General features: G+C 40.1%; 1 protein-coding gene across 20 annotated transcripts in view; it reads left to right on the top strand.

The window, feature by feature from the left end:
• Nucleotides 1–13,238, top strand: part of ELF2 (E74 like ETS transcription factor 2) — a 90,360-nt gene that overhangs the window by 58,462 nt on the left and 18,660 nt on the right. For 7 of the 20 annotated variants that reach the window (XM_036853219.1, XM_036853218.1, XM_036853223.1 and 4 more), the window contains one exon: nucleotides 10,627–11,371. The exons of 9 other annotated variants lie outside the window; for them this stretch is intronic. In XM_036853219.1, coding sequence (XP_036709114.1) covers nucleotides 11,314–11,371 — 58 coding nt within the window. In that variant the 5' untranslated portion in view covers nucleotides 10,627–11,313. Of the gene's footprint in view, nucleotides 1–10,626; nucleotides 11,372–12,289; nucleotides 12,823–13,238 lie in introns of those variants that run through there. 4 more of the 20 variants (XM_036853222.1, XM_036853221.1, XM_036853220.1 and 1 more) reach the window with 4 other exon arrangements.

The raw sequence follows: 13,238 nt of genomic DNA, 5'->3' as shown, positions 1-13,238 counted from the left end.
AGTTCTAGTCAAAATTCCAAGAGGACTGTTTTTTGGTGGAATTTGACAAACTCTTAGGTAGAGGTCCAAAAATAGTCTAGATAATTCTGCAAAAGAACAAAGTGTGTGGTACTTGCCCTCCTATTCATAAAGAATGATTCTAAAACTATACAGTATTTTTAAATGTGTGATTGGCCCACAGATGAATAGTTGAGTAGGATAGACTAGAGAGCCCAGAAAGAGCAAGCATGTATTTATGCCTAGTATATAATAGACACGGATTGGGCTTCCCTGGTGGCACAGTGGTTGAGAATCTGCCTGCCAATGCAGGGGACATGGGTTCGAGCCCTGGTCTGGGAAGATCCCACATGCCGCGGAGTAACTAAGCCCATGAGCCACAATTACTGAGCCTGCGCATCTGGAGCCTGTGCTCCTCAACAAGAGAGGCCGCGATGGTGAGAGGCCCGCGCACCGCGATGAAGAGTGGCCCCCGCTTGCCACAACTAGAGAAAGCCCTCGCACAGAAACGAAGACCCAACACAGCCATAAATAAATAAATAAATAAATAAATAAAGCATGACACAAATTAAGCAATGCGAATACCATCAAGCTTTCATCATCATAAAAAAAATATTTAAAAAAAAAAAATAGACACGGATTTATAGAAAGGTAGTACTATTTGGTAGATTATATTAGGATAGCTAGTTTTTTATAAAGAGAAAAGTAAAGCTAGAGCCCTGTTTCATACCCTCTTCTATTTATTTTTTCAATTGATTTATTTATTCCTCTTTATTCTTTTTATTTATATAAAAATCCAGTCTCCCTCCCTCATAAGCATCAAATTTAATTTGATTAATAGGTATTTTTTTAGTGTATTAAGTGTATATATTATGTTGTATAAATTTAAAGTTTATAGTAATGGTACTATGTATCTTACTCTGTTTCCTACTTTTTTTTAGTAAATACTGTTCTTAATATCCATGCATGTTGCTTTGTATGTATATAATCTGTTGCTTCTGACTGCTGCATAATTCTCCCTGATTGACATCCACCACATTTTACTCTCCTGTTTGTGGTTGTCTGTGGATCAGCTGGGAGCTTACTGGTCTAGGATGGCCTCATCTGAGGCACCTCAGCCCTCCTTCTCTCCAGTCTCCAGTCATCTTCTTTCTTTTTTATTCCTTATGATGTTCATCAAGAACTCCAGTATGTTTAGGAATAGTTATATTAATTGGCATTCCTGGTTATTTTTTTTTTTGGTAGTGGATTTTCTCTTAAATTTTTTTTTAATTAGAAAAATTTTTTAATGAGGTATAGTTGATTTATAATATTATATGTTTCAGGTGTACAACATAGTGATTCACAATTTTTTTTTTTTTTTGCCTGCATTGGGTTGTCGTTGCTGTGCTTGGGCTTTAGTTGCAGTGAGGGGGGCTACTCTTTGTTGTGGTGCGCAGGCTTCTTATTGCGGTGGCTTCTCTTGTTGTGGAGCATGGGCTCTAGGCACGTGGGCTTCAGTAGTTGCAGCACACAGGCTCAGTAGTTGCAGCACACGGGCTCAGTAGTTGCAGCATGCGGGCTCAGTAGTTGTGGCACGTGGGCTCAGTAGTTGTGGCTTGCCAGCTCAGTAGTTGTGGCACATGGGCTTAGTTGCTCCGTGGCATGTGGGATCTTCCCAGACCAGGGATTGAACCCGTGTCCCCTGCATTGGCAGGTGGATTCTTAACTACTGTGCCACCAGGGAAGTCCCGTGATTCACAGTTATTAAAGGTTATACTCTTATTTATAGTCATTATAAATGATTGGCTTTATTTCCTATGCTTTATAATATATCCTTGTAGCTTATTTATCTTATACATAGTAGTTTGTACCTGTTAATCCCCTACTCCTGTCCTGCCCCTCCCCCTTCCCACTCCCCACTGGTATGTTTTCTGTATCTGTGAGTCTGTTTCTTTTTTGTTATATTCACTAGTTTAATCTTTTTAGATTCCTTATATAAGTGATATCATATAGCATTTATCTTTCTCTGTCTGACTTATTCCACCAAGTATAATACCCTCCAAGTCCATCCATGTTGTTGCAAATGGCAAAATTTCATTCTTTTTTTATGGCTGAGTAGTATTCCATTGTGTATATGTGTGTGTGTGTGTGTGTGTGCATAAACACACCACATCTTCTTTATCCATTCATCTGTTAATGGACACTTTGGCTGCTTCTGTATCTTGGGTGTTGTAAATCATGCTGCTGTGAACATTGGGGAGTATATATCTTTTTTAATTAATGTTTTTGTTTTCTTTGAATATATACCCAAGAGTGGGATTGCTGGATCATACGGTAGTTCTATTTTTAGTTTTTTGAGGAACCTCCATACTATTTTCCACAGTGGCTGCACCAATTTACATTCCCATTGGCAGTCCTGTTTTTTTCCTAATCTTGAAGGGAGTGTATCTGAAGTTTCAACTTGAAGTTTAATGTTTGTTGTAGGTTGTAGTATATAACATGTACCAGGTTAAGGAATTTCCGTGTAGTCCTTTGGTTTTGTTTTTGTGTTAGTTATACATGGAATCCTGTCAGATGCTTTTTCAGCATTCTTTGATGAGTCATGATTTTTCTTCTGGAATATATTAATGTGATCAATTAATTAATGAATTCTCAGGCATTGAATTCTTGCGTTTGAGGATACATGTTACTCATCATTTTGCTCTGTTTTGCTTTAAGTTAAGGACCTTTTATAAGTAATATGGAACTATAATTTCTTTTCTTGTATTGTCCTTATCTAATCTTGGAATCAAGATTACACTAGGCTCATAAAATAACCTAGGTTGCTTTCACTTTTTTTTTTCTCCTATTTTCTGTAACAATTTCTGTAAGATAAGAATTAATTTAAAAATTTGCTAGAATTTGCCTAAAAGGACATTTAAGCCTGTAATTTTTTTTTTTTTGTAGAGAGGAGGTTTTGGGCTACATTTTCATTTCTTTGCTACTTACTATTCTATTCAGGTTTTTCTTTATATAGTTTATACAGCTTCATTATACATTTCATCCAGATTTCAACTTTATTAGTGTATAATTGTTCATAATACTGATGTATTATTTTTATATGTATTGTATCTGTGGTTATTTCTCCCCTTTTGTTCTGTATCTCATTTGTACCTTCTTTTCTTGGTTATCCTTGCAGAGGTCTATCTATTTTATTAATCTTTCCAAAATCAACTTTTGGTTTTGTGAATCTTTTCTATTTTTTAAAATTATTGCTATTTCATTTTTCCTGCTCTTTATTATTTCCTTCCTTCTTTTTTCTTTGGGTTTGTTCTGTTGATTTTTCCATCTTTATCAGCTGAATGTTTAGCTTATATATTTTTAAACCTTTTCATTTCCTGGCATCTGAGTACTGTTTTAGCTGTGTCACATATAGTTTGACATGTTGTATTTTTATTGTAATTCATTTCTAAATATTTCTCAATTCCTTTATAATTTCCTTTTTATTCCATGGGCTATTTAACATACACTGTAAGGGAAAGCACATATTAATTTGGCTGGATCAAAACTTAAAATTTTTGTAGGATAGAGGATACCGTAGACAAACCAAAGTAAAAGTCAAACAGCAGGCTGACAGAAGATAGTTGGAACACATATCTGAATTATTGTCTAGTGTATGTTAACATTCTACAGATAAGTAAGACAAAAAAAGTGTCATAGAAAAATGACAAAGGATATGAATAGGAAATTCATAGGGGAAATGTTAATGGCCAGTAAGTATATGAAAAAAATGTTTATCCTCAGTACTTACTCTAAGTACATGCAAATTAGTACAACAGTGAAAAATTTCCTGCCGTCCAACAGATGGCAAACATTTTTAAAGTTTGATTATATCTTGTATTGACAAGAATGTAAAAAAAATGGGAGCACTAACACGTCACTAGTGGGATTTTAGACCTACATAGCCACTTTGGAAAGAGTAACATATAAATTTAAAATGCACTTATTCTGTGACCTAAAAATTCTCTCTGTAGGTGTATACTGTGGAGAGACTCTAGCATACATGCTTAAGAAAAAATAGATAACTTTATTTGCCTATCAGTAGATAAGTTTTTGAACAAAATGGGGTGTATGTATGCACTGGGATAATTTGAAGTAAAAAGCATAGCTATATTTACTTATACCAACATGGATAGAACATGAATCTTGAATGAAAAAAATAAATTTTAGAATGGCACATATAGTATAATGTCATTTATGTACCCAAAGCATGCAAAGTAATACTGTATGTCATTCTGGGATACATGCACACACACACATGCATAAATGTACACACATGTGAAAACATAAAAGTGTAAAACAGACTGGAAGAATATACACAAAACTCATGATAGTGGTTTCTTCGGAGAGATGGAATGGTGAATGAGGACTGGGGGTAGTTCTCAAAGATGTTATTATCTCCACATGTAATGTGTTAATTCTTAGGGAAAAACAGCATCTTCAAGTATAGATGACAAAATGATAACAGTTGTTTGTTCTGGATGCAGGGGTCGTGACTGTTTGTTATTATTATTATTATTTTTGGTAATTTCACATACATTTAAAATCCTCCTCAAAAATTGTACAAGATATGACTTCCTAAACAAGGAACACAGATGACTCAAGATTTCTAGCTTGGGATGAAGGTGATGTTATTGATAGAGGAAACAAAGGAGATTTGTAGATAAAAGACCTTTCGGTACCAGTGGGTTATCCAAATAAAGACGCTTACCGTACAACTGGAAATTAGAACGTAGCACTAAAAAAAATAATAATAAGCCTAGAGATGCTGATTTTTGAGTCAGTTCAGAAATCATATTGAAAGCCCTGGTGGTGAATGGATACTAACTACCATTCTTGAGAGAGTGGAGAATGAAGCGAGAAAGTGGCTAAGGCTCATGCTTTGGAAGAACAGTCACATTTGAGGGTTGTGCCGAAGTAGGCGAAGTCAACGGAAAAAAAAACAAATAGGAAAAAAACAAAGCCAGACAGTTTATTGTCATGAAAATCATATGAAGGGAAGTTTAGTAAGGGGTGGTCAGTAATTTCACTTGTTTGGAGAGGTAGAGTCAGGTGGAAACTAGGAAGAGATTGCTGGGCTTGGCAATTAAAAGCTGATGTTGACCTTTGAAGAACTTTTCAGTGGATAGGTGCAGAAGCTATATTGTAAGAGGGGAAGAAATTAGTTATTTGAATATTCCTTTTAGAATCAATCAAAATAGAATTTGACTTACTGTTGCAATATGTTTTAGTTAAGAACTCCATTGTAAATCTTTTCATAAACATGCTAAATAAGAATCATGCATTAGCCCTTGTAAAGTTTCACAGGAATTGAAAAAAATTTCCAGAATATTCAAGATACTGTACATTCCCTAATGATAATAAAGAACCCAAGCCCTTGAAATCAGTTGTTATAAATGTTATTTAAAATAGAGAGATCATTAACCATTTTAATTCACTTTGTATGGTGTCATAAACATATGGTACTTAATAAATGCTTTTTGAAAGCAATTATTTGTCTAACATCCATTAGAAAAGACTAGCTGCAAGACTCAGTTGACAGATAGTCTTCTAGGAGTGGCTGCTTTTGCTTAGTGTAAACCATATAGTGAAGAATCAACAAGCTCAAGGAGAATTTGGCCCAGGGATAAGTGAAGTAAAATGCAGAAAACATGGGAAGCTAATCCAAACTATCAGTTTCGGAAATGGTACATGCTGGATCCTTGCTCATCATAGGGTTTTTATGGTCGATAAATGCATATGGCTAGATAATTTATGATAAAATAACTTTTGGGAGTCATAGAGCTCTTTGAGAATCTGAAAATCGTCATGATCCTCTTCCTCAGAAAAAATGCACATTTTGCTAACAAAATTTTGCCTTTGTGAACCCCCTATTTAAAATCCATGCCTTATGAAGGCTTTTATACATGTAAATATTTAACTCTGCTGGGTGGTGGTCCAAAATGTAGCACATACCCACTACTACTCTAATTTCATGTATAAGCAAATTTCACACTTGGTGTGGGTTCTGTCTGAATTGAGAAGGCTTAATTTTTTCCCTTTGCTACGTAGTTCAGTGCCACCAGGTGTAGTAATAGGTGCCTACAACAGGAACTTGCTCAAAGTAGGTGCTGGGTAATTATTTATGGAATAAATGAATGAATATGTGACCATGGATTCAAACATCTTCACTTTAATAATATTTTATAAAACCTAACTATTAAATAAAATGAATCAGTAGTATAAAAAACTGAAAATAGTGAATTAAACATATAGTAGTATAAAACATATGAAATAGTCCATCTTTTCTCTTTGAAAGCTGTAGACTTGCACTCCTGTGTCTGTCATCTGTCTTCCAGCATTGATGAACCAAGCTTTACTTAATGGTCCTAAATCTCTTGATTCCAGCTTGTTGTCCTTGATAGACATATTTTTTCTTAGACCTTAGTTTTCCTACCTTTTTTTTCTTCTAAACATGCCCAACACACCATACCCCAGCTTTGAGTTTCATTGTTAGTTCAGCTGCATCAGACTGTTTAAGACCCCCTCTTATTGTTCTCCTACCATTCACTGCTCAAAGTTTTTTTTCCATTTTTTTCTTAATTTCTCAGAAAGACTCTTGACCATTGCTCTAGCTTTGACATTAAAAAGCAAAACATCAACCACTTTATAATTTATATAAATATAATAATAGTAAAATGGATTTAACTTTTCATCCATTTTGTAACTTCTAAGTTTTATAGAAGATTGTTTTGTAGAATTTTTAACCTTGAAAGAGTGAGATATATACCATGTGACTTTGGTTAAATTATTTAACTTCTTGGAGCCTCAGTTTCCTGATGTGTAAAATTAGGGCATTGGATTAAATCGGTGATTCTCAAATAACTCTACCATTGGTGGTTAAAGAGTTGTCATTACTCAAATAGGAAATTGGCATCCTTCTCCCAAATTATAGGAAAATAACATTAAATGGGTAGAATGTCTCCTCCCTTTGATTCCTACCTGTGATTTTTTTAAAACTTTGAAGCCTGTTGACCTTGGTACTTGTATCTGATAGAGCACACAGTTATATATTTGGTTTTTAAGTTTAATATATGTCATTCATGGTAGTCAGGAAAAGAGATGATGATGTTCAGGTCCTTCCTTAATTTTTTGAAAACCTCTAAGTGACCTTGTCTCGAGGCATCTCTTCAACCATAACCTTCTATGATTCTGTTTACTAGATAAAGGAAATATATGAAGGAAATAACCAGAACAAGCTATAAGTCAAAACATTTAAAACCTATATGGTGTTGGAAACAATTGGATATTTACATATCTCTCAAAATTTTTTTCCATCTTGGTTACTACAGGACCATAAAATCATTCAAATAGCCAAGGGTATCTAATTATTTTTGGTTATATTAGACTTTAATGATAATGATTATATTTTGAAGACTTACTTATTTTTAAAACGGAGAGGCTGGAGGATGAAAGAATTGATGCTCAGACTATGAAGAAAGACATGGAAAGAACTGCTCAGGACTTTGTAGTTGAAAGAGGTCATTTTAAAACTCTACCCTTCTTTCTTTATCTAAGCTGTGAAATGTGACAAGTTGGGAGTTTAAACTGCTCCTTTCTTCTGTATTATCTTTTGCTGATTAACAAATCGTCTCAAATTTAGCAGTTTAAGACAATAAACATTATATCAATATTATAGTTTTTGAGATTAAGGATTGGGGATTGGCTTACTATGGTTCGTAACTCAGGATCTTTCATGAAGCTGGAATCATCTGAAGGCTTGATTAGGGCTGGAGGGTTTGTGTCCTAGAGAGTTCAGTCGCATGACTGTTGGCAGGATGCCATTGTTCCTTGCCTAATGGGCAGTTGGCTTCCTCTGAGTGACCCAAAGCAAGAGATCAAGCAGACAGTTTCTGAAGTCACACACCATCACTTCAGCTCTATTCTCTTTGTTAGAAGTGAGTCATTAAGTTCAGCCTACACTCAAAGGGAGAGAGGGGAATTAGATTCCGCCTCTTGAAGGGAGGAATATAAAAGAATTTTCAGAAAAGAAAATCAGTAGGTACTAAATGCATCATAGCAGATACACAGGCCTTGTTACTTTGGTGCTTGGGGAGTGTTTGAGAGGAAGGGCTCTAGAGTTAGAGTTCGTGGGTTCAAATCCTGGCTCTGCTTCTCCTGAACACTATGACCTTCATCAAGATTCCTCATCTATAAAATGAGCACAATAGTAATATCTATTAACAGGAATGTAGAGAGGAATAAGTGAAAAAAATGAAGGTAAAGCACTTATCTTGGTGGCTTTTATTTCATTAAGAGTTAGCTGTTATTTACCTACTAGATCACAGCAATAACTTTGATGTAGAGTCTGCCTTTCTGTAATGTTATTAGCAGAATATGCTCTAAGGTATCCACCAGGCCAACCTACCTAGTCTTATTCAATTTTTAAAATTCTGCTTATTAATACTTGAGAAAATTCTGCTTAACCTTGAAGACTTGAGAAATGCCGATGTGTGTGTGTGAATGTGTGTGTATATATACACACATATACATGTTATGTACACATATATTCACATATACTACATGGCTTGAGTCATATTGTGTGGACGAAATGCATACACAGTAAGTCCCCTACATATGAACCTTTAAGTTACGAACTTTCAAAAATGCGAACATGTGTTGCATCAGCGTCAGACGTGAGTGAAATTGCAGCTTGCCCTCTGATTGTGTTAGTTGGGTACCTAGGCTAACTTTGTTGGACTTACAAATTGGACTTACAAACGCGCTTTTTTGGAACGGAACTCATCTGTATGTAGGGGACATACTGTATATTTTAATCCTGCCACATTTATATTTTTAATATTTTACCATGTTAAAAATTCTTCAAACATGTTTTTATTGAAACAATCCATTGCATTTTTTGATTATTTCCCCAGGCTAGGCCCCGGAAATGAAATTCCTAGATCCGTATATATTGATATTTACCTCTTTAAGACTCTTGATATATAATGCTCATTGCTTTCTTGAAAGTTTGTACCAGTTTATATTTCCAGCAGCGGCCTCACCTTGCTTGCTAGTCCTAGTATAGTATTACTGGTCTCTGAAAAGTGTTGGTGGCTTTTGAAAGCCGAGTTATAGTAGCAAGACAGAATTGCATTAAACCCCAGGGAATTGTGTTTTTATAAGAGCTTTAAATATATAGGAATATTTTCCAGCGTTTCTGCATTAATTTCTATTAATATATATATACACACACATATGCATAAATCCTATATATGTGTATATACTAACTGTGAAGTATGATTCAGGAATAGATACAGCTTCTGTTCGCTTGGAACTTAAAGTATAAGGCTGATATGAGTCCATATAATTAAGATGTACCGCGAGTGAAATACACAGACACACACCGTTACCTTTCTTTAAAAGCTAACCCTCAAGAAGCAGAGTGAGGTAAAAGTTGTGTGTCAGGCTGCAAACTGACTCCCACAGTGAGAAGAGTATTTCTTTTTGAGCCAAGTCAAGCTGTCGCCTCCAGAAAAAACACACCTTTGGCTTACTTACTCTCTTCCTTCCTAAATACACGAATATCTATGATTGCTAAGAGTGGAAATTCAGATTTGCTGTCAATTTCAGTGTTCTGCCTAAAGCTAGCAATTAGCCCCTTCGCGTGCCTTACCATCCTCGCACCTGGAAACTGTCTCAGTTTATGATGCTGCCGGTCAATGGATGATCGTTCTTTTAAATTGACTAGAGATAAAAAATAAAAGCTACCAGTCATACAGTTTCTTTTGTCTAATAGGTGGCAAGTTTACCTAACACAAGGAAGAGATCCCTGTTTGGTTTCAGGGGGGCTGTACTTTGGAAATGGCGTATGGGTTCTTCTTTGGGAAGGTGGGGATCACGGTGGTAGGGCTAGGGGAAAGGCCCAAAAGAATAAATGAGTATTCAGAAGAAATGGAAAAAGCAAAGTCATGGGCTGTGGAATCAACTCTGAAGTTGCACCTGTTGGGCAAACATTTGTAAAACGATATAGTATTAATATTACCACCGGAAAAAACTGTTTTCTCTAGTCATCGTCACAGTTCATTCAATTTAAGTCATAAAAATTACACCTTGTTATTTAGAATTTGTAACGACCAAATCTTTTTTGTGTTTATTCAGCAAATAACTTTTTGAACACTTATTCTGTAGGAGGCACTGTTTTATGTTTTGTGGAGAAACAACTATAGGCAACCTTTTCAGTTTTTTTCATATTATGAAATTTTGAACCCGGGGAAGCATTTTTTGTGTTTGTTTTAATGAAGCTTCATCTGGGTCATTTTAGAGGCTTGGTTTCCTGTGTTGTCAGTAAGTCTATAGTCACTAAACGGCAATCCAGCTCCCGCGTCTACTGTATTCAGTATGTACGTTATTTGTAATAAGGTTAGTTTTATCAAAAAGATCTTTAAAAGTAGATGATGATATAAGTGAATACGTTCGTTTGCTTCCGAGCGAACCAAACAGAAATGTAAGAGGGTACATAAATTTCATGGCTAGCCGACTGGGGGAGGATAATCTAATGTCTCAGAGGTTGGCATGTTCTGTTTGCTAATAAACACCTGTCTCGTGTGCTCTTCCGTACCTCTGTAGAGGGAAGAGGGCGACGTCGGTCCCTGAGAGTGGCTGGAAGCCCCTAACTTTGTCCCAGGAAAGCCGTGGTAATATTTTGTAGGTATGACTTTTGGGGTTGGTATGCCCGTTTTTCAGCGCAGCGCTTTCAAGTGAACGGCTTACACGCAGCCTACGCTTTGACACGGCCCAACAAGTTAATTAATTAGCCACCTTTCCGTCCAGCTGCGGGACTGGGCATTAGAGCTCTTCCAGAAAGAAAATTTGATTAATGGCTCTCTTCTAGCGTGGGGACGACTGCAGACTTCTCTTCCGCAGAGCGTGGAACGTGCGTCTTCCTGCCGAGGGGCCTCGTCCCAGCCGCGGCCCCCGGGACGACTCCCCGCCTCAGGTGTCCCCCGCGCCGCGGGCCGCGGCCGCTCTCCGGGGCGGGCGTCCGGGACTTCCTGTCTGGGCGCGGGGCGGAAGGATCGCGTTGCCAGCCGAGGCGGCCGCCGCCGCCGCCCCTGCCGTTAGGTGGTGGGGTTTCTCAGCCCGGCGGCGGGAGGCGGGCCGGCCTCGGCTTCCTGTCGGAGGACGCGCAAGGATCCGGGCGTCGGAGTGTGTGCGAGTGCGCGAGTCTCCGGCCGCGGGTTCCGCCTCCTCCCCTGCCGCCGCTGCTCACGGTGTAAGTCAATGTGAAGCAGCAGCTCCAGCCCCGGGATAAACATGGCGACGTCTCTGCATGAGGGACCCACGAACCAGCTGGATCTGCTCATCCGGGCTGGTAAGGACAGGGGAACTTTCCTCCCGTGCATCGGTGCAGCAGGAGAGGGGGTGCACAGGGGGCGGGGTGGCTCCCCTGTGGCGGTCAGTGCAGGGGGTCCGGTGTCCCCTTCGGTCACCGGGGCGGCCGGGGGAAAGGGGGGTTGTGAATGAAGTAATGGAGGCGACGAATCAGGAAGTGATCACCTTGGAGAGTAACCTGCCTGGAATCCGGCGCTGTCGCTTCAGGGTGGGTTTGTGGAGCAGCGGCGGCGGCTGCCGGGCGGAGCGCTGGCAGCGGCTGCCGGGCAGCCGAGCCGCAGTTAAGTTGGGGACTCGGGGGCGGACGAGTTGTGCGCTTCACCCCAGTTGCCGAGGAACCAGGAAGTGAGTGAGGCTGTTGTCTCCCGGCTGCGCCTGCCACGCTGTCTGGCCGCAGAGGCCGCTGCTGCCCGCGGTCGGGGGCGGCGGGCTTCTCCGGTGGACGCTCGCCACCCCCGCCCCGTTCTCCTTTCAGACTTGGTCCGCAAGTCCTGGACTTCCGCGCGGACGAGGCAGCGCCGGGCCACGTCCGGTAGACCGATACCCGCCAAAAAATTGCTCTGACCCTCCTCCTCACATCCCCACCTTGTGCGGGCTCGGGAGTAACGGTTCTCGAGAGGGTCCCTTAATAACGTGGAGCGGCTTGGGGGGGTGTTTCTCTCGGGGGCGCGCCTCCCTTTCCTGGTTCAGTGGGCGGCTGTGGAGAAGTAGGCTTATGCCCCTTGCCTCGTGGGTGGGTTTTTCAGGGGGGAGGATGGCAAAGACACGGAGTATGTTTTGTACCCCTGCGCTGGAGCGCTGGGGCGTCAGAGGAGAACGTTTATTTTTGTAAACAGCGGGTGAAGGTGGAGGAGCGGGGCGGGCGGGCGGGAGGGAGTCTTGGCCCCAGGGAAGTCTCCTCACGGAATTGCCCCCTTTCCCCCTCCCCCCCAAGCCTCCCACCACAGCGGAAGCGCCTCGGAGAGGACAGAACGGCCGGGATTGACAGGCCTCGCGTTCCAATCCGCTCGCTGCGATGTTCCGAATAAGAGCGTTGGTTTCTGGGGGCGGGACTCCTGGCCCGCGCTGGGCCAATGAAGATTGGGCGGGAGTGAAGCTGACAATGTACGCATGGAATTGGAGGGAAGAGGAGTGTAAACACGGAAGTGGCCGCGGCGGTGGGGGATGTGCGGCGCCACTGCTGCAGCGGAAGGGCACGGACTTAAGTTACATAGGGAAAGCGGCTTTACTTAATAGCAGACAGCGCAGCGAGGGCCCTGAGTCGGCGTAGCGGAGCTTGAGTACGGTTTACCTACTGCAGTGAGCGTCAGTGTTCCTTTTCCTGGCTTCTCTTTCATATCGCCTTCGATGGGAATTGGAAGATGGGGAAGAGTCACCGACGAGGATTGCTGTAAAGGATCTTACCGGCTGTTTTACATCCACTGTTTTTAGGTTGGGGAGTTAGTCGTTTTGTTGGTGAAACTCTTGTGATTCAGTTCGTTTGGGAGAAATCATAAACTTACATGTACCTTTAACAGAACTTAATCTGTAAAATAGAACGCTACACGGTCCCAAAGAAAAAAAATCACAGTTTACTGAGTAGTGATTAAAATGCATTTGACAGTTATTTTCTGATTAGAACAAGAACTTAAACATTAGGGAAAAGGAGGCAGAGCACAATGAGAACTTGGTCTCTTTGTGTACGTTCAGTCCATTAATACTGTATGAATTAAGGGATGGAATTTTTGGCGTTATATTATTGGTACTAACAATACTTTATGGATTGTTGGGTCAGTAGTGCTGAATATGGACCTTTCCGGAAATGTTCCCAGTGGTTGTGAGAACCTTAGAATACTCCACGCAGTTAG

This window comes from Balaenoptera musculus, chromosome 5 (assembly GCF_009873245.2).
Source record: "Balaenoptera musculus isolate JJ_BM4_2016_0621 chromosome 5, mBalMus1.pri.v3, whole genome shotgun sequence".
In the NCBI taxonomy this organism is placed as follows: Eukaryota; Metazoa; Chordata; class Mammalia; order Artiodactyla; family Balaenopteridae; genus Balaenoptera; species Balaenoptera musculus.
Note: the sequence above shows the minus strand (reverse complement) of the source record. Positions and strands in the feature narration are given on the sequence as shown.